This window comes from Pteronotus mesoamericanus, unplaced genomic scaffold, assembly GCF_021234165.1.
Source record: "Pteronotus mesoamericanus isolate MK-2021 breed Mesoamerican mustached bat unplaced genomic scaffold, CSHL_Meso_final contig_105, whole genome shotgun sequence".
Taxonomy (NCBI): domain Eukaryota; kingdom Metazoa; phylum Chordata; class Mammalia; order Chiroptera; family Mormoopidae; genus Pteronotus; species Pteronotus mesoamericanus.
This window is the reverse complement of record NW_026555006.1, coordinates 6,240,691-6,265,463: the sequence shown is the minus strand read 5'-3', so window position 1 is coordinate 6,265,463 and position 24,773 is coordinate 6,240,691. Positions and strand designations below refer to the sequence as shown.

General features: G+C 37.1%; 1 protein-coding gene across 3 annotated transcripts in view; it reads left to right on the top strand.

Moving 5' to 3' along the window:
• The window catches only part of USP24 (ubiquitin specific peptidase 24), a 129,209-nt gene that overhangs the window by 86,958 nt on the left and 17,478 nt on the right, over nucleotides 1-24,773 (top strand). For 2 of the 3 annotated variants that reach the window (XM_054573686.1, XM_054573678.1), the window contains exons 39-58: nucleotides 100-161; nucleotides 1,239-1,430; nucleotides 2,406-2,523; nucleotides 4,633-4,777; nucleotides 6,860-6,979; nucleotides 7,676-7,801; nucleotides 8,834-8,932; nucleotides 9,826-9,908; nucleotides 10,271-10,412; nucleotides 10,643-10,762; nucleotides 11,199-11,419; nucleotides 11,855-11,979; nucleotides 13,237-13,378; nucleotides 13,859-14,009; nucleotides 14,994-15,089; nucleotides 15,736-15,839; nucleotides 17,391-17,504; nucleotides 21,858-21,954; nucleotides 24,301-24,417; nucleotides 24,660-24,752. In XM_054573686.1, coding sequence (XP_054429661.1) covers nucleotides 100-161; nucleotides 1,239-1,430; nucleotides 2,406-2,523; nucleotides 4,633-4,777; nucleotides 6,860-6,979; nucleotides 7,676-7,801; nucleotides 8,834-8,932; nucleotides 9,826-9,908; nucleotides 10,271-10,412; nucleotides 10,643-10,762; nucleotides 11,199-11,419; nucleotides 11,855-11,979; nucleotides 13,237-13,378; nucleotides 13,859-14,009; nucleotides 14,994-15,089; nucleotides 15,736-15,839; nucleotides 17,391-17,504; nucleotides 21,858-21,954; nucleotides 24,301-24,417; nucleotides 24,660-24,752 — 2,467 coding nt within the window. The remainder of the gene's footprint in view (nucleotides 1-99; nucleotides 162-1,238; nucleotides 1,431-2,405; nucleotides 2,524-4,632; nucleotides 4,778-6,859; nucleotides 6,980-7,675; nucleotides 7,802-8,833; nucleotides 8,933-9,825; nucleotides 9,909-10,270; nucleotides 10,413-10,642; nucleotides 10,763-11,198; nucleotides 11,420-11,854; nucleotides 11,980-13,236; nucleotides 13,379-13,858; nucleotides 14,010-14,993; nucleotides 15,090-15,735; nucleotides 15,840-17,390; nucleotides 17,505-21,857; nucleotides 21,955-24,300; nucleotides 24,418-24,659; nucleotides 24,753-24,773) is intronic. The other variant, XM_054573693.1, reaches the window with a different exon arrangement.

The window sequence follows — 24,773 nt, the reverse complement described above, 5'->3', positions numbered from 1 at the left end:
AGTCTCACGTTCAGTTGTTCTATGAACTTATAGCCAAGAGAATGATTTTTATATTTAAATCATCCTCTTTTTAATAATTGAAATGTATTTGTTTTCTAGACTGTTATCTCAGTGTATGGAGTATTTTGATCTGAGGTGCCAATTACTAGATGACCTGACAAGTAAGTAAATGTGTAACTTGGATTGGGGAGGGCAGTAGATTGGAGGGGGTAAGAAGGAGTAGAAAAGAATGCCAAATGGACATTTCTAATTTTGCCTTAATGTTTCTCATATATAAGTGAGATTATAATTATTATTTGGGGTTGAATTTTATTTTCCTGAAAATAACATGTAAACCCATGTGCCAGTTTTCTGTTATATATCCACCTATTGTGTTGAGATTTGCTGATTTTAAAAATTGTCAAAGATTCATACTTTAATTACGGAGATACCGAGCTATTAGGAATAGTCTTTTCCCTCTAGTGTAGTCAATTCTGACAATTTTTTAAAGGTTGATTGTTGAGAGAATGAGGGAATATCTTTTGAGATATGTTGATAGTAATAGAAGCAAGTGCCCCAGGTAGAGACAGGATTCATATCCAGTGCCAGTCCAGCTCTCGCTAACCCTGAAGTATCCCTTTTTACCTCCCCATCTGGGACACTGGTTGCTCGTGACTTACAGTGCAGTGGAAGTAGAACATGATCACTCCTGTCCATCCCAATCCCAACTTCCAATATGGAATCTTGTTTTAAATCCTTGTTTGGAGGGGAAGTGAGATACTTAATACGAAAGATCAGAGTAGCTCTCTGGAGTTTGGCATATTGTTTGGAAACCTGGACTCTGCTGCACCCTTTGCAGAAGCTCTATCATCTCTTGGCTTAGGTGGCACTGCGGGAACATGCCTCTCCCCATACCCTTTCATTCCTTCCCTTCCCACCAAACCGTGAGCTTTGGAACAAGGATTGTCTCCTTCATCTTAAATCCCCACCATATAGCACAGTGACCTGCACAGAGGAAGCACTCAACATGTGTTCGGTTGATGACTGAGAGAGTGAGTGAGGGAAGGAATATATGCATGAGCCTTCATAGTCCTGTGGGCAGCAGCTACAGCCTGCTATTTATCAATGACAGGGTTTGGGGGTGTTTTTTGAGAGCAGTGAAGTGGAGGATTGGGGCTTGACCTTGTTTACTTTAATTCAGGGTTTTGACTTCATGAAGGGAAATCCTTCTTTCTTAGAATCCTTTCTTTTTCCCTTAGCTTCAGAAATGGAGCAGTTAAGAATCAGCCCAGCTACCATGCTCGAAGATGAGATTACTTGGCTGGATAACTTTGAACCTAATCGCACAGCTGAATGTGAGACCAGTGAAGCAGACAACATCTTATTGGCAGGACACTTACGGCTCATTAAGACCCTTCTTTCACTCTGTGGGGCAGAAAAAGAAATGCTGGGTAATTATTGCTTCATGTGACAGAATAGCTCATTTTTACTTATTGCCCATAGTATTGTATATAATTGGGAAAATTAGATAAGTGCTAAGTGTTCCCTAGAAAATTGACTCTTCAAAGCAGTAGAAGGTTGTCTGGATTAGTGCCTCACAAATGTAAAGTGTATTTTACCTGCATCACTAAACTATAGAGAATTAAAATAGAGAATTTTACAGTGTTCAAAAGAGTTAGATCACATAACTTCTTAATACCAAGTAAAAAATATAATCCAAAATAAGTTTTTCCCTCTTTGCGCTTATGTATTTTATAAAATACAATCTATTGTATATCTTCTTTTAAGGGTAATTTTCATCCAGGGAGGCAGCCCCCAACCACCACCCTTGAATAATGGATGAATCTCCTGGGGTACACATGTAATTTGTAAAAGCATATTTAGTATTATAATTATATTCAGAAAACAAATGAAAACATTAATTATCACTTTTATCACACAAGCTATACTGTATAAAAATCTTCTTGGCTACTGGGGATACATAGAAAAGAGTGATTCTAAACCAGGGTAGAAAGGGCAAATCATTTTTACCTAATGAAAGCAAGGTATTAAAAGTTTCAAAATCCATTATGTGGACTTCCCTATACCCAGTGTATGAATTATTCGCTCAAACCATCTACCTTGTGGCATTTTTGACATTTGTGTTTCTAAAGTGAAATTTTGACTCCTTTCAGTCTGTTGTAAGTTCATAAAGGAAGGTACCCTCATTTGTGTATCTTTGTATCCTGTCCCCTGACCCTACTAGCTATCCCTACCTCTCTGCTTCAAGAACTTTACCAAAAATTAAGCATTAAATTAAATTGAATCCTGCACTGTTGGGTGGCCTTGGGTGCCTTTGCCTTTGGTGCTCTGTTAGGGAAGTGCAAGACAGGATCTTTGAATTAAAATGTGTTCATCCTCAACATGAATATTATGCTCTATTCCAGGTTCATCACTCATTAAACCATTATTAGATGACTTCCTTTTCCGAGCTTCTAGAATTATTTTAAATAGTCATTCTCCAGCTGGCAGTGCCGCCATCAGTCAACAGGACTTCCATCCAAAGTATGGAAAATGCACGTTGTGTTCAGTTTGGGTAAAAATTCTAATTTGAAACATTAGTCCAAAAGAGTTTCTTAACTTGGAGTTTATCTTCTGCCTTGTGAGTGTACATAGCATATAAGATATTATCCATTATGTTAAAAATGCATGCAAAGAGGCTTAGGATGAAGAGCCTGCCTGGCACACAGTAAGGATTGAGCAAGTATGCTGGTGCCATTATCACCACCAAAATGGAAGAACAAGTAATGAAGTGGTTAACTTGGTCAGTAACAAATTCTAAGAGAAACTGAGGTGGTAAGAATATAGGCCAAAATAAAAGTCAGTAGGCTCTGAGTCTTGAGGGTTTCTTCTAGAAGAAAAGTGTAGGGGCTTCAGTGCATGAACCTTGTGATTGGCCGAGTATTGACTGTGTCCTGATGATTAGCACTGTTAATGATTGATTACAGTGGCAATTTTAGAATTAATTTTTGTATTAGTTTCTATGGGTAGAAATTTGGAAGATCCTTTTGTAATGCTAACCCTATTTGGGTGATAATTTATACTCTTGGAGATAGATTATTTGTTCTGAATCTAACTTACTTTGTTCTTTTCTCATGAAAACCAGAGTTAATTGAGTAATAACCCTGAAGAAATACTGAGGATTTGGTATTTAACCAATGAAAAAATTCCCACATAATTTCAGTGGTTAATGAAATGGGCAAGGCATAATGAGCAATATTTAAGCAATAATAAGCAATGTAATCTTAAGAGGAATCTTAGGTGTTAATATTTCTCTATTTAGAGATCTCTTATAAGCGAAAATCTGTTAGGCCATAAACCTTCATTAGAACTCTTGGGGTGTCCCTCAGGCTGAGACTTCAGTCTCTACCCCTGCCCCAATCTTGTTCTGGAAGATTTGGTGCCAGCTCCATGGAGTCTTGTTAAAGCAGTAGAAATCCATGAGTATATCAATTTTTAGTGAAAAGAGAAAATAAATCTTCAATTTTACTGAAATTTTTATTCATGAAATCTTCCCTTTATATTTATTAAAAGTAAAACCTTCATCCACAAGGAATTGTTTGTTTTAATCATATACAGTGCCTTGAATAGAGAAGGAAACATCTTATTTTCTCTCTCCCCAGTGCACTGACTGGTGTCCATTTTTCACAATACCTCCCAGCCTTTCCCCACCTAGATCCCAGAGCCAGAAAGAGATTTAAAAATACACAGAAACTCTTTTTACAAGTAATACTGTTCTTATATCACACTAATAACAAAAGGACTTCTTAGTGTTTAGCTTGTCTCTGCCTGTCTTTGGCAACACAAAAGCCATGGCCATTCTCCTCAGTGCCCAGCACATTGCTAATCTGAAAGCCTCACACCCCCATCTTGAACACGCCTTCTATACTCCACTCCGTGTTTCTTTCAGAGGTTGGATGTCCTCTTTTCTGTGTATCCTTCCTAACCTGTGATCTCAGTATTGCAAGGTTGGCAGAGGTGACAGTGAGAAATTACTATTTGTCTCTAAAATGATTTCCTTTAAGGGTGAGCAGTATAAACAGATTGCTGGAGCAAATTATTTTTGTCTCCATTTTTTCAGCAAAATGGAAAGTTGATTAGTGATCTTAAAGAATTTTTTATCTGTAGGCACATCAAATGTTTACGGGCATCTATTCTGATTTGCATAGCTTTCTTTTTCTGCCATTTACATACTTGAGTTTCAGAATGATATCTACAAAAACCTTTCCTGCTACTTACTTTAAGTGAAAGATAGTTATTCTTATGTGTGGTTTTGGTAAAATTTTCAGACTCTTTATCCTGCATTCTTGCCAGTCTGTCCCATAGATAAGAATACTTTGGAATCGTAAGTGAAAGAGTGTGCTACTTTATCATCCAGCCAAGAAGATCCTTAGCTCTAAACCATACTCATTCCTCCAGTATTTATGGCCTCCTCTTTTGTTAATTCAGCACTCTCCATTAGATTTAACTAGAGTTCTACCAGCAGACCTGACTTAACCTAACTGTTTGGGGAATTTCAGCTCTGATGCTTTCATTTCAGAAGTTGATTTAAATTAATGAGCAATTTAAGTAGATTATGCATTGTTGAATTGACTTCCGTTTTTTTGTTTTTAGGTGTAGTACAGCAAATAGCCGATTGGCAGCCTATGAAGTCCTTGTAATGTTGGCTGATAGCTCACCTTCAAATCTTCAAATTATTGCAAAAGAACTACTTTCCATGCATCATCAACCTGACCCTGCTCTTACCAAGGAGTTTGATGTACGTTTTCTAGACCTTGATATGCTTAAATTTTTTACAGTGGTCTCTTAAACATAGAATTCTTAAAACTCACAAAGTCTGTATTATTCTTTTGCTTATCATGTTGACATACTCAAATCAACTGTAACCTACAGTATATCACTAAATGCTACCCTTTTAATTAAAGAGGATACATTTTCTTTTTAAGTCAACTGATAATTACTCTCAGTAAAAAGTAGCGTTTCAACCTATTTTTTTATTAAGTTTATACTTGGCCAGGCACTAGGGATAAAAATTCAAGCAATGGCTGTCATACTACAGTCTATGTTCAGTTAAATTCAGCTAAGATTTATTGAGTTTACTGTGCACTAAAAGATAATGTTGGGCTTTTGGAGCTCAAAAGTAAAGATTAACTCCAGCCTCAAGGTCAGTGTATAACAGAAGAGCAGATAATTTCAATGTAATGTGACAAATTTTAAAATAAAGGTAGGTCCAAAATGCTCTACTAACAGGCACTTCACCACCAGATGGTAGTGTCTTAGAAGGCTTCTTAGAAAATATGAATTTTAAAATAGGGCCTTAAAGACTGGTGAGCCAACTGAAGCAAGGTGGCAAGGTCAGCCAGCCGTGTGGGCAAAGCTGTGGAGCCATGAAGCAGCATAGCATATGTTGGGATCTGCAAGAGGAAAGCAAGTTGCAGGTGCCCTGGAGAACCAGATGAGCAGGAGGACACCTTTAAGTCTGTCTTTACATTCTCCACTAACATCTAAGTCATTTGATCTGAGTATTATGAAACATACAGCTTAGGCAGGAAAGGAAGTGGAAACAGGTGTTCTAAATAGAGGAAATAGCACTTGCAAAGTAAAATGTAAGAGCATAAATCAGGAACTGTTTTGGTATCAAAATGTTTAGTTTATAATGCTTATTTTATGCTGTGCTTTCATTTTACATGCATTAATCAAGTTCAAATGAAAATTTTTTTTATAAGTCAGGGATTATATCAGCTTAAAGAAGAAGATATCGTATATAAATACTTAACATTCTTAGCACTGTTATAAATCAGTTTTCATTATTTTGTAACTTTTTTTAATCTATGCTTTGGACTACAAATAAATCATAATGGTAATTAGATCTTAGACATCACCCTGCTCTAAGTGTTTGTCGAATGTTAATAAAACATGTGTAATATATTTCTTTTGGTCCAAAAGGTCAACAGGATCTTGTCAGTTGGTTAGTTATTATGTGGATATAGATAGTTGATGTATGCAGATAACATGATTCCGCTCATTGCATTAGAATCAGGATCCTACTGTAATAGCATTTTAGAGTGTCATTTCAATATCCTCTTCTACTTGGAGAAGTGTCATGTGGAACCTTATCGACGATGCCTTTTCATGGTTATTTCTACCTAGAAAAGCACTGTACTGGAATCTGTATTATTATAAAACAACTTTAAGGGAAATACTAAGACATTTACCTATTATAATTGGCATGCTTATTACAGAAATTTCAATAGAAGACTGTTAACTTTTCGAAAAAGAAGAGAAGGAATATGTATTTTCCTTGACCATTTTAGACCGGTCAGGATTCTTCATAGTAAATACTCCATAAAACACTATTCTTTTCTTTGGGGGTTTTGTTTTGTTTTTTTTTTTTCAGAGTACTACCTCAATTTGTAAATATATATTAGTATATTTACTTGATCAATGCCTATCTACCTACTAGATTGTGAGCTTTGAGATCAGAACCAAGTACATTTGTGCTCACTCTTGTATTCTGGCACACAGTAGACTCTTAATAAATATTTGTTGAATGATAATCAAATGACTGCATGACTACATAATGGATTAAAAATGCACACTTACATGCTGTGTACTTTATGAACTAAAAAGCGGTATTGAGACCATAGTATTTTATCATTGTATTAGCATCTGCAGAGGTACTCAGGAACATAGGTTTTGCTAGCATGACTCATAATACACCGGATGGATAAATCTGAGTATATCTCTTCTCCCCCTTACACACCTCATATAGCTATGAAGAAGTAGTGCTGATGGCTGAGACACTGATTCTCTCTCCTGTTTCTCCTCCTCTCTCTCCTAGTACCTGCCCCCCGTGGACAGCAGATCCAGTGCGGGGTTTGTGGGGCTGCGGAATGGTGGTGCCACATGTTACATGAACGCAGTCTTCCAGCAGCTCTATATGCAGCCTGGTCTCCCCGAGGTGATCACCTTCCTCTTTCCCACTTGGTGTGATAAGTAATGTGGGCATTGCCTGAAAATTGTTCCACATTCATATAGGACATTTTGGGGTTTACTAAAATTAGACATTCTTAAGTATTCTTCAGTGGCTTCTGAAATATGTCTAGACAACATATTGCTTGTAATCATACATTTTTATACATCTGCTGAGATAATATGTAGCCTGTTTGACAGATGGATTTGACGTAATGTGATTTTTGAACTTGATTTGTGATCAAGTTGATTTGTGAACTTGAATGTGATTTTTTAAGTTGTTCTCAAATTCCATTCCGTAAAATGACTAACGTTTTTAGATTTTAGAAATATTTAGGTTCTATCTATCATCAGCACTTTATAATAGAGTACTAGTAGTTTATGATATAGCAGTAGTTTGAGAGCATTCTGTATTATTGTGTCACACTTATCTCTTGTAAGAGAGTCTAGTATTTACTAATTCTAGTTTTTCATAATTCAACAGAGGCTCAAAGACATGATTTATTTATGATCAGACCAGCTAGAAAGTATTGAAGCTAAACAGTGCAGAGTTACAGCCACATTCAGGCATACATAGCTCTCTAACGGAACAATGTGTGTAGTTGCATGTACATAAGTCAGGGTTTCCTGTAAAGCAGTTAACTGTTTCTAAATAGTTGACTAAATACTTTTTGTTTCTCTTCAGGCTTTACTTTCAGTAGATGACGACACAGACAATCCAGATGATAGTGTATTTTACCAAGTGCAGTCTCTGTTTGGGCATTTGATGGAAAGCAAGCTGCAGTATTATGTACCTGAGAACTTTTGGAAGGTATTTCACCAGTAACTTTTTTGGGGTGTATTTGTTTGTGTTTTTCTTTTTAATTTTTTATTGAATTTATTGGAGTGCCATTGGTTAATAAAATGATAGAGATTTCAGGAATACAGTTCCATAATACCTCATCTGTATATTGTATTGTGTGTTCACCACCCCAAGCCAAGTCTCCTTCCATCACCATTTATTCCCTCTGTACCCTGTTCTATCTGCCCTCAACCACCCTTTCCATCTGGTCACCTCACACCTGTCAGAATGGCTGTCAATAAATCAACAGACTAGTGCTGATGAGGATGTGGAGAAAAGGGAACCCTTGTGCACTGTTGGTGGGAATGCAGACTATGGAAAATAGTATGGAGCTCCTCAAAAAACAAACCCACCAGTAACTCTTTAGATTTAAAGACGTTGGATATTTGGAGTTTGGCTACCTTCTTTCTCTACTGATAATTATCTCTTGTCTTTATTAACTCTAGACTAATCCCATTGCCAAGAACCTATAAAAGAACTGTCTGTCTGTACCATTCCTCTTGAAATCGGTTCTTGATTTCAAATGATTAAAATGTTTAGTAATTTGTAGGGATTTGCTAATCTTAATTATTTTGTATGTTTTTCATGATTCTTATTTTAGCTGTCTGAAATATTTATTCAAACCATTCCTCAGAACCTGTGCCAATTTCACTCATGCCTCTAAATAAAGAACATTTTTTAACATTGCTTTACTGTGTTTCACAGGGTGAGTAACTTGTACTTTCCCCCATAGGCTGGTTAGTTTCTAAGAGAGGAACTCTGTTTGATGCGTGGCCTTAGATCTCACCCTGTATGGTTTCATAAACTTGGGAGGATTACAAAGGGACCAGAGAAAAGCATAGGTGGCTAAACACAATCTCATTTCATTTCATTAAAAACTCCTGCATTTTAATAGTGAACTTAAGTTTTTAGAAGCATTAAGTGCTCTTTCACATTCTTTTTCTACCATATTCAGAAATTGCAGCTTTTCCTTTAATGACATATTTAATTCTTGTTACATAGATTTTCAAGATGTGGAACAAAGAACTTTATGTGAGAGAACAACAGGATGCATATGAGTTCTTCACTAGCCTCATTGATCAGATGGATGAATATCTTAAGGTAGAAAAAGTTTTATTTTCCTTCTAACCCCCTCAAACTCTAATATACAGCAGTTTAGGATTTGGGGCTGCTGTGAAACGGACAAATCAGAAATTGATCATCTTGAATACCACAACTATATTTCTTCTGGGTTTGAACATCCAAACATACACAGGTCACTAAAGTTATAGATTTCTTTTTAATTCATCTAATGCTTGATAAAGTATGTAATTCTTAGTTCCTACTCCATAGTAACCCTTTGTATCTGCTTTCCCTGACTTGCATGCATTGAAGTCACCTGGCCTCAGAGGAGTGCTGTAAGCACTGGTGAACTGATGGCCCCATGCAGAGTCATCTTGCTTTGGCAAAGGGAACAAAAGGACTAGATTAAAAGTTGTTTGTGGTGATGTTTAAACCCAGAGCCTTCTACCTCTACCCAGTAAAACATGTGACAAGCTTCCTGAATGGCACTGCCTTCTAAGTTACAGACAGCCTCCCATCGTGCCAACATGTGCCTCTCTTCTCATCAGTAGGCACAATTTATCTACTTCTTTTTTTAGAAAAAAATAACTTACAAGTCCACATTCCATGCGCAAGACAAAAAGAAAAGATTGTGGAGAGTTGCTCCTAACTTGGTAACTGTGGCATGGAGAGATGAAATCAGAATGATCCTTGTCATCAGCACTGACTGACCCCTCTTCCTTTTCTGATAATGTGCGTTACTCTGACAGTGGGTCTGATGGGTTATAATCCTTTCATTAGTTCTAAGATTAAACTACCAATATGACTTATTTAATTTTGGTGGTTAAATTGACATCTGTGCTTTAGCTTAGTGAGGCCTAAATAAAATTCTGTATAAACAACCTATAAATTCTAAGTATATAAACTAAAATTTTAACTTTTTATTCCAACAGAAAATGGGGAGAGACCAAATTTTTAAGAATACTTTTCAGGGCATCTATTCTGATCAGAAGATCTGTAAGGACTGTCCTCACAGGTTAGTGGAGATATAACATTAAAAAATTATTATTTTTTTATTTTTAAGTGATTCTTCTAGTAGGTTATGAATTTTGTCTTTGTTGAGAGACTTGCAGATATATCTCTCAATGGATCTATGAGTGCTTATTAAATTTCTTTGCTTTCAATTTCTAAAATTTCTTTGTTGGAATTCATAATTTTAAGTAATTCTGAATTGTCAAAAATTGGTATTTTTATTTGGTAGTATACTTTTTAAAGGATGATGGAAGTTATTGTTAATTTCACTGATTATAAACATAGTTCTGTGTTTAATCTCAGGTGATACTTTGAAGATTTTAAGTTCCATTGATGATCATGGTTTTTCTGTCATTCCTTAATCAGATATGAGCGAGAGGAAGCTTTCATGGCTCTCAATCTAGGAGTTACTTCCTGTCAGAGTCTGGAAATTTCTTTGGACCAGTTTGTTAGAGGAGAAGTTCTAGAGGGAAGTAATGCATATTACTGTGAAAAGTGTAAAGAAAAGGTATTTTATGTGCCCTTTTTATAAAACAAGATTAATTTGTTATTCATATATTTTGTGTTTGTGTTTTTACGTAAGATCAGTTTTAAGCTCCTAATGTTTCTTTCATTAGATTGTGTCATCACTTCGGTTCACACGGGTGGGAAAGGCCTATAGAAATGGATGACATTTGTATTAATTATGTGGCTGTTTTATTTTCTCCATGGCAATAATTGGGTTTTGCTTTTCTTCAGAGAATAACAGTCAAAAGGACCTGTATTAAGGCTTTACCTAATGTCTTGGTCATTCACCTAATGAGATTTGGATTTGACTGGGAGAGTGCTCGCTCCATTAAATACGATGAACAGATAAGGGTAACTTTTTTTTTTCCCTGAAAGTTCTTATAACCATTACTACCTCACTTGCTTTTTATCATATTCTTTTAATATTTTCAAATTTCATTTCAAGTGTGAAAGGCTATGGTCTCAGCATTCAGAGGAGTGTGGAGCTTTTTGTCTTAGCTACTGCAGCTAGTGGATACATAGTGTTACCTATAAACAATTACCCTCTTTTCTAGAAGGTATCCTAGTGTCAGCTGTGAAGTAAAATGCTTTTCTTAATGCTCAAACAAGAGATTACTTGTACTTTCCCAGACTTGTGAGCCATTCTGAGATTCTCTACTTGAATTGGAGAGATAGTCCTAGCTTAAATTAGGAAAACACACATCTCTCTTTTTTGTGTCTGACTTAATTGGGTATGGCAGTATATGTTACTGATCAACATTACTGTGTTATTTTTGCTTTGAAATAGTTTCCCTGGATGTTAAATATGGAGCCTTACACAGTTTCAGGAATGGCTCGCCAAGATTCATCTTCTGAAGTTGGTGAAAATGGACGAAGTATGGATCAGGGAGGTGGAGGATCCCCACGAAAGAAAGTTGCCCTCACAGAAAACTATGAGCTTGTCGGTGTCATTGTACACAGTGGGCAGGCACATGCAGGCCACTACTATTCCTTCATTAAGGATAGGCGGTAAGGGGCTCTCCCACCAGTCCCCCTCCACCCTTCCTGCCTCTCTCCTCTTCTCCCCGCCCCTTCCTCCATATCTCCTCGGTATTCCCTGCCCTCCCATAAACCTCTCCTCCACTCTCCCTCCCCCTCCTGTAAACCTCTCCTCTGCATTCTCTGCCCTACTTTTCCACCCACACTTAACATTATGGTACAAAGAAGCTATTGCATTGCTCTTTGGTATTATTTCATATTGGATTTTTAAAACTTCTTATAACTGTTTTTATCTCTTCAATTTGAAAAGGTTATTTTTAGAAATTAGAATAACCGTTGCTATATTTTTCTTAGGTATTTTCAAATGGTAATTACCCGCTATATTTGTAGACAGTACAAAGAGATGAATACTGGAGATGGGATGTTTGTTTTATTATGATGTTTGTTTTTATCTGTGGCCTGTAGGGGATGTGGAAAAGGAAAGTGGTATAAATTTAATGACACAGTTATAGAAGAATTTGATCTAAATGATGAGACCCTGGAATATGAATGCTTTGGAGGAGAATATAGACCAAAGGTTTATGATCAAAGTAAGTATTTACAAATGGATGTTTTTCCATGAGCTTCACTTTTTTTTTAGTTTGAATTTTCTATCAAATTGGAAGCAGTATTTTTTGGCATAAAAATAGATTTTTTTTTTTTTATGTACTGCTGCTCTAGCTATATACATCCATGAACTCTTCAATAGCCAGACTGAAAATGTTTAAGCTGCTTACAAAAATTTTTTTAAATAATTTCTTAAAACAGCCTTGAGGGGGTTGTGGGGTAAGTATAAGTTAAGTGGAAGAAATAGCTATCAAAGAGAAACTAATGAAAGCAGAATTTCACCCTTAAAAATAGTTTCAGAAGCCCTGGCCAGGTGGTTAAGTTGGTTGGAACATTGTCCTGTGCACCAAAAGATCTCAGGTTCAATTTCCAGTCAGGGCACATACCTAGGTTGCAGGTTTGATCCCTGGTCTGAGTGCGTATGGGAGGCAGGTGATCCATGTTTCTTCCCCCCTCCCCGCAGCTCCCCGCTGCTAAAATTGATAAAAAACATATCCTTGATGAGGATTTTTTTTTAAAAATAGTTTCCTTTTTACTTATATAGCAGTATGATTAATTAGAGAAGACATTTCTAGCATCTGTGTTTTTAAAACCATACTTATTATGAGATATTTCAAAGGAAAATTTCTACAACTCCCACCCCACCCCAGGAGAGAAAGGATGAGAAAAAAATACATCACAAAATCCAATCAGAATTTGCTCTTTAAAGAAAAAACATTTTGCAGAGACCTCAGCGTTTCTGAAACATGATTTTGAAATATTCTGCGTTCATTTTAGAATTTCTTCCGGTATTAGATTCACTGTATTAGGTTTGATATCATACCATGATAGTCATGCATCTAATGTTAGTAACCTCTAGTGGTTGAATGTAGTGTTGTTGCCAAAATTTACTTAGATTTGGCTGCTCTGTGCGGAAATGATTAAGTGAGGCCAATTTTAATCCCATCCTGGGCCACAGACTTTATTTTTAAATGTTACTTGCTTTTTGATTAAATTTAGACTTGCCTGAGAATATTTACCTTCTTTCCCTTACTCTGTTTCCATACTAGCCCCCTGCTCCCTGCCCCCTTTGAGTAATTCTAAACAGTACTCTAAAAAAGACACTCATTTTACTTACACTTTGCATTTAACAAATTTAGTAAGTAGTTACTTGCTGGATTTATGGGTTCTTTGTTTTAGATTATCAAGACAGGAAAACTTTTTATTTACAAAGACCTTTTTCTTAATGTCTTATTATCAAGCAAACCCATATACTGACGTTCGCCGAAGATACTGGAATGCCTATATGCTCTTCTACCAAAGGGTATCTGATCAGAACTCCCCCGTGCTACCAAAGAAAAGTCGAGTCAGTGTTGTACGTCAGGAAGCTGAAGATCTCTCTCTGTGAGTTTCCTTCCCATGTAATTTGCTGTGTGGTTTCAGTAGGTGACATTGTGATCTTTAGAGTGTACTGTTTGATTTTTAAGTGTAATTGGCTAAGCTACAGAGAAATTCTAAAAACAAATTAAGTAAATTGATCTACCCTTTTTCTTATTGCTACTTGGTCATTATTTCCTTAGCAAGAAGTTATTTTATATTTAGAAAAATGCGTGTAAATTATTTTATTCTATAAGTGAAATTTTTTTATCTCAGCATATATTGAATACACTTACGTTCCAAGCATAGTAAGCACTATTCCAGCACTTTCAGAAAGGTCTTTTTTTAAAACCCTGTTCTCTGTGAATTTGAATTTAAATTATTGAATGAGGAAAGTATACAATTGATTTTTTAAGTCTAGTACCCTGTTTACATTGGATTGTCAGGTTACAGAAACTACTAAAACAATAGCTACTTTATACGACAGTTTTTGATTCCATCTCTTAGGTCAGCTCCATCTTCACCAGAAATTTCACCTCAGTCGTCTCCTCGGCCCCACAGGCCTAACAATGACCGGCTGTCTATTCTAACCAAGCTGGTCAAAAAAGGAGAGAAGAAAGGACTGTTTGTGGAGAAAATGCCTGTTCGAATATACCAGGTAAGAATTGCATAAAAAATTCTAAGGAAAAAAATTTTCATAGTGTCACGATCTATTCATAGGTCCAGAAGTATCCCAACTGGTCATCTTATGGACTTCGTTGTACCTATAGTGCCACATCTTAGCCACTTGTGTCACGAAACTTTCATGTCAGGTCACAGAGGCAGCTACAACCTCAGGGTTGGCCACACCATCACCACCATCTGTGTGGCTAGGATGTCAAAAATAAATAAGTAGAGGACGTTGGCATTAAAGAAACACATTGCTAAAATTAACTTATTTTAATTTTTATGGAGAGAACATTTAATTTCATGGAGAGAAAAAATAAGTTAAATTTTATAACTTGGGTAAAACTAATGACAGTGATGACCATTAATTGTTGAATTACCTACTCTATGCTGCACGCTTTAAACAAATCTCTAATTTATAAAACACTCTTGTGGAGCAGGTTTTCTTCCCATTTCTCAGATGGAAAAAATTAGGCTCAAAAAAGGAAAAATGACCTGCTAGTGTCTTAGAGACAGTATTAAAATTGAAAACTGTCCAACTACCCCATCCAGACTTTCTACACTAAGTAATCAGAAGCTACATAGCTAGACCAGGGAATTTAAGAAAAATATGGAGTCTTTCACTAAGAGAGATTGAGAGAGAATTAAGCCATCTGAGTCCAGGAGAGCATGGAGTTGGTTGTACTTGGGAAAGCTGTTTGTCCCTTCCTACCCAAAATAATAGGTTAGAATTCACTTGTCCTTCACACAGTGGTTTTCCTAAATTTCCCAAAAGGATTTGGCTTAGTGGATAATAATTCACCTTTTTACAACTTCTTATATATTGAAATGAAGATTTTCCTCTCTTTTTAAAAAATTTCAAAGCTTGAGTGTAGGGTTTTTATTAATCCTTTTTACCTATCATATCACTAAAAATGTCTTCTACATGTTGAACTTTTACCATTTCTTTAAAATAATTGCTAATTTTCTTTTGTAGATGGTGAGAGACGAAAACCTCAAGTTTATGAAGAATAGAGATGTGTACAGCAGTGATTATTTCAGTTTTGTTTTGTCTTTAGCATCATTAAATGCTGTAAGTACTAGCTGGATTATTACAGAAGAAAGAGTTAAAAGAATTAGTATTTCAGCTAAAGTGTTCAGTGACTCATGCTCACTCTCAGTTGTTAGCCTTTATATTAGATGCAAAAAAATTCTCACAAATGTGTAACTTATTGAGCAATATTAAAAACAGGCAATATTTGTAATATATGATACAGGTTGTGAATGGCTGTGCGTTTCTACATACTGGCTTTTTTAAATGCTCTTTAAACTTTGTGATGACTTGAAGAGTAGCCATGAGGTGATATCAGTGGATATTGAACTTTGTGAGATTAATTTTTCCGAATTTGTAATCAGATATTACCAATACTTCCAAGTACTTCTCCTTCTTTAGTGTCATGATTATAATTTGCTAATAAGGGGGAAATTTTTGTAGTCTACTGATAGGTAACTTAACATCTTCTGATCTAAAGACTATTTTGAGAAGGCTTCATAAAAGAAATGAAGATCTCTTAACCTTTTTTAAAGTTTAACTGGAACATTTTCTATAGTGAACTGGCTAGATGTTTCTTATTAGTATTGAACTTTAAAATATGTGTATTATTTAGCTTATAACAATATGTGATGCTCTATAAAACTTTAGTGAAAAAATATCCTCTCTTTTTTTCTCCCTCTCTCAGACTAAATTAAAGCACCCATACTATCCTTGCATGGCAAAGGTAAGCTTACAGCTTGCCATTCAATTCCTTTTTCAAACTTATCTACGGACAAAGAAAAAACTCAGGTAAGAAGTGATGTCTTTTAATAGTTGTGGCATAAAGCACTGATTAATTCAATTGAAGTTGAATTTATAAATTTAACTTTTTAAAACATTGTTTTAGGTAGTTGGAAACTACCTAACATACTCGGACGATTAATGGTTCCTGTCTTTAAGGAATTTCTAATTCAGCAAGAAAGATAAGCAGGCAGTAACTGTGATGCAAGGCATAAATGCTGTGCATCTTTGGAAACTGGGCAGAATCCTATACAGATACGGGGATCAGGTTGGCATTAAGACTCTGATGTTTTCAGAGGATTTTGAAAGGCAAAAGTAGAGAAACAGTTATTCTAGGAAGGGAAAAACCTGAGTAATGGGCAAGACTTGCCTAAGGAACTGTGAATGACTCATATTTTACCCCTCCGTTTTAGGAACTCATTTGAAGTGAGATGGACTGTTGGGTTTGGATGAGCTCATTGAGTGCCCTGAGTGCCCTGAGTGCCAGAGAAGGGAGTTTGGGTTCTGTTCAGTGGGAAATTGTGGAGGGTTTTTGAACAGAGTATGAGCATGTTCAGAACAATGCCTTAGAGGCTCTCAACTTTGATTGCATGTTAGTCATGATTGGTTTTTCCCTTTAGTATCTGGTAATGTGCTTGACACATAGTCTCTGGGTAAATAGTTGTGTAAGTGAGTAAATGAGGGATGAAGAATAGTTGTGGGTTGGCTTGTAGGATATACCAGGAGCAAGAAGGGGAGGCTCAGGATGAGGAGACCAATTAACAGAAAACCATGGAAGTTCTCAGTCATTTCTCTCTCTAGCACAGTCAGCTTCTCCAAGTATTGAGAGATTTTTGGAAAGATTTTGCAATCAAGAAACTCTTGAGATATCAAATATAATGACATTTTAGTTTTGTAGGTAATAATTAGATATGTTAAATGATACTAGTCTTTATTATTTGGTTGAAAAAAAAGAAATAATATATTTCTTATAATGTCCGGCATAGGATTGACAAAGGAAATTTATTTGGTTACTTTTATTTGTGAAATTTGCTCAAGCTGCCTAAACATTACTGACTATTTCTAGTTTATGTTTATCGTTTTGGGGCATGAGGAGGGTGGCGTAAAGTCATGGGTAATACAGTCATTACACCTTTTCTTGCTCTTCAAATATTTTTATTCCATAAACTATAATATGAATGATTGTAACAATGAAACATAAAAAGTGTAGGGAGTAGGCATTTTGTGAATGTCAATTAATTAAGCAAAACAAAATACTCAGGCATTTTTTTGCAATTGAAGTTTTTTTGAAGAAAATGCAGATAGCTTCTTCACACCTTTTTCTTTTGGAGGATAGGAGTGATGAGTCAGATCACAGATACCAAAAAATGCAAGGCACTGGCCTCTGAGGTGCAGGAGCCATGGTAGTTAGCAGTCACTGAGTGTTTAACTTACCTTTGACCCACCCACCCACCCCCCAAAAGAAATTTACAAATTTTCTAAATGGAGTGACATTCCATGGAGTCATTTGCTGGGGCTATACTCCTAACGTCACTTTCTTTGCTTTTTTTTTTTTTGAAGGGTCGACACTGAAGAATGGATTGCCACTATTGAAGCGTTACTTTCAAAAAGTTTTGATGCTTGTCAGTGGCTAGTTGAATATTTTATTAGCTCTGAAGGACGAGAGTTGATAAAGTAAGTGTCAGGATTTTAAATTAAAAGAAGTATTCATTAGAGCTGAAGTTTCTTGTAGCTCTTTTTTATTTCAACTTGAAATTATTTTTCTGATTGAGATCAATTTCAAACTGTCTTCACTGATGGAGCAACGGGGAAATTACTCAGATCACTTCAAAATCATTCTTTCCAAAATCATCTCTGTCGGAATAGACTCAAATAAGGTGTTCGGTGAGTGCAAGAGCAGGTGTGCAGATGGCCAAGTGCTGGCAGGCAGCCATGTCCTGGAACCCTGCTGGGACCCAGGATTCTGAAATCCCAAGTCCCTCACCCAAGGATTCACAGCCTGGTGGCAGCCTAAAGATCTAATTGTGAAACTTTTGATCCCATGTCCCCTTCATCTTCAGATCTGTGCTTCAGACATTCATGTATTTACCTGCTTGATATATACACCTCTGCTTCCTCCCATCTACCCAGCAACAAAAGTGTCATTTTTAAAAGAAATTAGATCACATTAATTTTCTTCTTAAAAAAATTTTAGTGGATTCCCATTGCATGCATAATAAAATCCAAAATTTGTATTATAACCCACGAGGCCATACTTGAATATGGTTTGTGTCTGTCCTTCTAGGCTGCCCTTGTTTCACTTTCTTGTGTGTTTATCCCTCACTGGCTTGTTGATTCCTTCAACACGCTAATCTTTTTTATCTGCCTAAAGACCCTTGGGCCTGACACTCTCTCTCTTTCTTGAACTATTTGCATAATAAGCACCTTCTTATCCTCCAGGGTCAAAGAGACTGCTTACTCCCAGTCACCCAGCCTACAGGGGGTCATCCCTGTTAATCTGCTCTGTTGTTTTACCTCTCTCCTGCTAAACTTTAGTTTCTTGAGGGCAGAAGCCACATTTGTTTGGTTCCCTCCTCTATACAGAGCCAGGCAAACAGGAAGCACTCAAATATTTGTACAGTATACATGCATACAGTTCATAAAGAGAGAACAAATAAACATTTTTTTGAAGTGTTAAATGCCTGTCTCTTTAGAGTTTGCATTAGAGATAACCTTTCACCAATTATTTCATCAATTATTTAGCTTAATTCAAAAATATCTTCCTATTAGAAGGACTCCTGATTATTGGGTTAGGCAGTAGAATGTCATAGAATTATCTGTGTGGAAGGAACAGAGCAAGTATTTAGTTCATTCCCTTGTATTGGAACAGGGTTGTTTTTAAATATATTCAGAGAAACTCAGTAACTTCTTTGATATTATGTTTCAGTTTCTTTGAATTCCTAATGATAAAGAATCCTGGTGAATTACCTAAACTTTTCTGGTAGAGTTTATTATATTTTGTCTCTTTCTTTATAAAACCCAATTACTCATCACTGTCAATTGATATTATTTCATATTTTTGAGGAATTAATATTCTTCCTCTACTCATTTCTTTAGGAATTTTCAGATAACTTAGGTTATCATTGTTACAACTAAACAGTAAATATAAACTAAATAATATTTTAGTGACTGTAAATGTGAAGAGTATTGTCTCAATTCATCCTATTTTTTAGGCATTTCTTTAACTGTAATTGTAAAAATATTAAATTAGTAATAAATATTGCTCACAAATTGATCCAAAGAAATTAAAAGTACTAATATAGCCTTGGCTGGTGTGGCTCAGTTGGAGCATTGTCCTGTAAACCAAAAGGTCACAGGTTTGATTTCCAGTCAGTGCACACGCGTAGGTTGCAAGTTTGTTCCCCAGTCGGAGCACTCAGGGCACAACAAGAGGCAACCAGTCAGTGTTCTCTCTCACACTGATGATTCTCCTTCTCTCTCTCTCCTCCCTTCTCCTCTCTAAAATCAATAAGCATGTCCTCAAGTAAGGATTAAACAAAAAATACTAACAGAAAAGGTACTTTTAAAAATCTTTTTTTATGGAATATTTTTTTTAATTCTTACCTGAGGATATGTGTATTGATTTGGGAAAGAGAGAGGGAGAGAGAAACATCAACATGAGAGACATCGATTGGTTGCGTCCCATTCACAACCCAGCCAGGAATCAAACCTGCAACCCAGGTGTGTGCCCTGTCCAGGAATCGAACTCCCAGCCCTTTGATGTACGGGACAATGCCCCAACCAACTGAGCCACCTGGCCAGGGCTTTTTGATGGAAGTTTTTAAACAAACACAAAAGTAGAAAGAAGAATGAACACCCTCGCATACTCATTCCCTAACTCCTGTTGCCCATACTTTGTCAATCTTGTGTGTCTGTTCCAACTCTGTCACACTCGCATCCATGCTTTTTTCCCTCTGAAGTACTTCAAAGTAAATTTCAGACATACAATTTTACTATAAAAGTTTTAGCGTGTATCTCTAACAGGTGAAGTTAAAAAAAACAAACAAACTGTAAGCACCATTATCACTAAACAGAAACAAAAACAATTCCTGCATATTATTCATACCCAGTCCATATTTAGACTTCCCCAGATGTCTCAACATGACTTTGCCATTGGGTTTGTATTGTACAAATCTAGATCTAGACAAGCCCCACATGTTGTATTGGATTTATACGTCTCTTAAGGTTCTCGTAATCTCTGATTTTTCCTCTCCCCTACCACCTCCTTTTTCGCTGTGCCATTTATTTGAGGGTGGCAGAATGGAGACTGGTCGTTTGCCCTGTAGAACTCCCCATATTCTGGATCTCTTCGCATTCTCATGGTGCTTCCTAATGTCTGATAGGAAATGTGGAATACTCCTTATAGATAATCTTTCCAAAAAAATTATACCTGAATCTATCTGATCAAGCCTTAAAGCTAAATATTACAGTAGTACTTGTTGTCTTTCATACTTTGTTATAGTTGCCACTTAGAATCTTAGTGGGTTTTGAACAGAGCCTCTCTGTCTGGTTCAGATTAGGTGGCTAATGCTTCGCATTCACAGTGACAAGGAGTGAACAGAAGGGAAGCTCCTTTCATCTTCCTGTTTAAGAGGACAGGGTTATTGTCATACTCTTGGGAGCAGAGGAAGAAATGCAAATGCCATGCTCAGGGACCAGAGCCACTCTCGCTGCTGTTACCTGAAGGAAGACTTGAGTCATCACAATTATGTTACATTTAAATCTTTCTCATAGAATAATGAGAACTTTCTGTTAAGAGATACAGATGCTCCTTGCCTTACAGTGGAGTTACATCCCAATAAACCCTTCATAAGTTGGAAATACCATAAGGTGAGAATATATTTAATATACCTAACCTACCAAACATCATAGCTTAGCCTAGCCAACCTTAAACATGCTGAGAACACTTACATTGGCTTACAGTTGGGCAGAATCACCTAGCATGATAAGTACGGTATAGAGTATCAGTTGTTTTCCATGTTGACCGCATGGCTGACTGGGAACTATGGCCTCCCAGCATCACAAGAGTATTGTACCACATCACGCTAGCAGGAGAAAACATCAAAATTCAGAATACACTTTCTCCTGAATGCTATCGCTTTTTCACCATTATAAAGTCAGACCCTTCTAAGTTGGGAAGCATCTGTATAAGAAATGATAGGTTTATCCCTTTGGGTAATTATAATATGGGTTTTCATGTCAAAGCAAATGTATGAAGCAGAGAGAAAAGGTGATCATGGAGAAGTGTGTGGTCACTTAGCTGCTCTCAGGTAATTACCACCAGCCAGCCCCAGAGAGCAGCTGTTTCCGCCTGACCGTGCCCGCCCCCTCACCTACACACGAGTTGTGTGAGGATTGAATTAGATAATGCACTTGGCAGTACACAGTGTAGCATCTGACTGTAACACTGGAAGTGCCAGATGTAATATAAGTTGCCTAATAAACCTTAACTGCTGCAACCAGAATCATCATAGAAGAAGAAAGGAGGGAAGCAGGGCCTTTTCAGCCTCAAACACTTTTAGGACTGAATAATAAGTAAGGGTTGGGGCGGGGAGAGGGAAGGAAAGTAAGAGGATAGAACTATAAGTACACAGGGAGATTGAGAGGCACTGTCTTGACTCAAAACTTTAGCTAGTGTCTTATTCTGAGAAATTCAAGGGGTGCCAGTGAGAACTGCTCCTGAGTGAACAGAATTTACAAAATTTTAGGTTCTTTCATATATCTTTAAGTCCAAATTTATACAGATATTTATTTTAGGGGAAGAGAGGGAAAAAAGGAAAAACTTCTCTTTTCAGTGTTCAGGGGTCTTATTTTCCTGTTTGGCCTTCCTCCTCCGCACTGGCCTGCGGGGTGTGCAGAAGCCCTCAGAAGACTTGAACTAACACCTGGGAGTAATTTTGTTTCTGGGACTGTATGTGGGACCCATGTTGGGAAGGGTGACTTACAGAACTGCCTTGCTTTTTTACACCAGCCTTCTCTTTACTTTAGGATATTCCTGCTGGAGTGCAATGTGAGGGAAGTACGATTGGCTGTGGCCACCATTCTGGAGAAAACCCTAGACAGTGCCTTGTTTTATCAGGATAAGGTCAGTCTCGTTTGTACATTTTTATATACTGTTTTTACCCAACATTTAAAATTGCACATAATAAGAAAGAGAGCCTAGGATTGGAATCTGGTAATTTTGCAACAGAGAATGTACCCTCTGTGAACCAGCTTTCTAATGGATGCCAGGGTAGAAGGCATTCTGGCTTTTCCTCCTATCCCAGAAACCAAGGTAGGCCAGGAATTGAGGTCTGCTTGGTTCTGCTTCAGAATTTTCTCTCCAGAACACTCCCTTTTCAAAGTCTTCTCTCAAGAGTTTGTATTAGTTCTCTCTGAAGTGAGACTAACCAGAGTCTGGAGGCTCTGGTCTAGACCCATAGATATTTTGAGCCACCCTTGGCTTTGTCTCTTTCCTCATAAGCTATTTTTGTGATCTAAACCTGCATTTGGCAACCAGACCAAACAGTGCCATTTTTGCAGGAGCACTGGCCAAAATAGTTCCTTCATTGGTTTTCATTATTCCTTAATCTATTCCTATTCCTCTACATTTCTTCTTCTTAACCCTATTTTCTGGTTCACAATTCTACATATGCCAAAACAAACCATGGTCTTTACTAGCATCCTCGATCCCCAGAGATTTTAAGACTTAGGGAAATCTTAAGTCTGATTATTCAACCTGTTATTAAGTGCTAGCAAATACAGCAGTTACTTCCCAAGTTTGCTGTTTCAAACAGCTGACACTACATGGAAAACTTTGAAAAATGTTATTTTTAAAACTAGTTGGCTCCTTAAAAACATTGGCTGGAGGCAGTGTGTTTCAATGAATTAAATGCAAATTCTAGAAATTAGAATTTCTAGAATTGCGTCAAATTCAGTTGTTGACTTGGTTGTGCAACCTTGAGCAAGTTCTTTAAGGGAGGTGTTTAATCCTTACACGGTGCCTGACACCCAGGCACTTAGTTCTTTCAACTCCGCCTGACCAGGGGCGCACTGTTAGACCAGACAGCCTCAGGAGCTCTGCTCAGTCCAGAATGAACAAAGAGATCAAATATGCCCCTTAGGAAGGACCTAGAAGACCGTCTCTCAATTTCAGGAATCATGAGGAAGTGGAGGTTTACTCTAAGGCAGGTGGTTTTCAGTCAGCTTAAACAGCAAAACCGTTTTCCAAGCAAAACCTTATCTGGATGCAGAAGATATAAAAATAGGTCATGGGGAGCTGCTCAGGACAGCTTGGATATCATTGCTGTGAAACACCCCTGTGGAAGTTTTCTAAGATGTTTAACATAAGGACCTTCTCATTGTTCTCCTTCCTCCCGTGCACCAACCCAGACAAAAGGTGAAGATAGAATTAGTGCAGTCTCCCTATGGAGGGGGTCAGGGGGTCAGGCCACACCGTATGGCCCCACCAAAGCAGGACTGCAGGTGGTGGAAAGGGAAGGGAGCAGTGAAGGACAGAAGCCTGGAAGCACTTTGCCTCAGTAAATTCTATTCGGTATCCAGATCCAGCTGATGTATTTTATGTCAACTTTTCCCTTGTAATGGAAATGGTACCTCTTGCCACCCACTTTGTATTGTAAAGTACTTTGAAAATGAAGTGCTATAGAAATGCTAGATTTTACTGTATTTATAATGGGTGTGACAGGATGGATGGGAGTATTTTAAAAGGCTATGAGCACCATCTTCAGAGGAAATAAATCAACAGGAGTAGTAAGCCTGCTCTTAATTCTCAGATCACAGATGAATTTCTAGGGACTTGTCCACAAGCAGTTGGGGTGGGAGGGAAAGAAGAAGCAATGTGATAACCGCAATGGTTTCTAAACAAATAAAATGTTTTTCAAAGCTTTCCATGAGGCGTCAGCGGGCTTTCAAGTAAGTTCACAGTTGAGTCAATATTGCCGTTGTCATTCTGTCAGGCTGTTGCTCTCCATTTGCTCCATTGGCTTGATTTCTAGCCCCTATGCCTGTGTCTGTGTTTTTTATTCTTTGCATCTGTGATTATGTGAAGAAGTAGCATAGTAGAGGGAGTTATTCAGAAATACGTTTCCTCGAAACCCTACCCCACCCCTGCCTTTTTTTACAAGACTGAGAGAAATGGGCTCTACAGAAAATGTGCCCATAAGTGGTAGAATCACGCCCTTGACTCTGAAATCTAGGAAACAAAACTCGACTTTCCTTTTAACTATTTCTCTAGCACCAGTCTTCCCTGCCAGGTATTGATCATCTGTTTTTGCTCTCCAAAGCATAAATCCATCTGAATCTGAGTCTGGGTTGTATCAACCAGACTTTCCTTTTGTTCTTATGGTGATTTACTTCAAATTAATCCTTTTACAAATTTACAAATCCTCTTACATTGTTTTTCTTTATGTAATTTCATCTTTCCTCTAACCAGTTAAAAAGCCTTCACCAGTTACTGGAGGTACTACTTGCTCTGTTGGATAAAGACGTCCCAGAAAACTGTAAAAACTGTGCTCAGTACTTTTCCCTGTTCAACACTTTTGTACAAAAGGTAAATGATTTTCTCCTAACATCTTTTTATAATACAGAATATTGATAGCCTAAAGGAATTTTGTACATGGGAAAAATATAGACTGGTCAATATTGGATTTATATGGACAGGTATTTTCTATATGTAAATTATAGCATTTAAAAACTTAGTGACTCCTTAAAACTTCTCAATTAACTGTGTTTTTAAAACTAACTTTTGTCTGGGTAGGAATCTAATTTGTCATTCTCCATATCTCTTGACAGCAAGGTATTAGGGCTGCAGATCTTCTCCTGAGGCATTCAGCCCTGCGACACATGATCAGCTTTCTCCTAGGGGCCAATCGGCAAAACAATCAGGTAATGCCTACCTTTATAGCC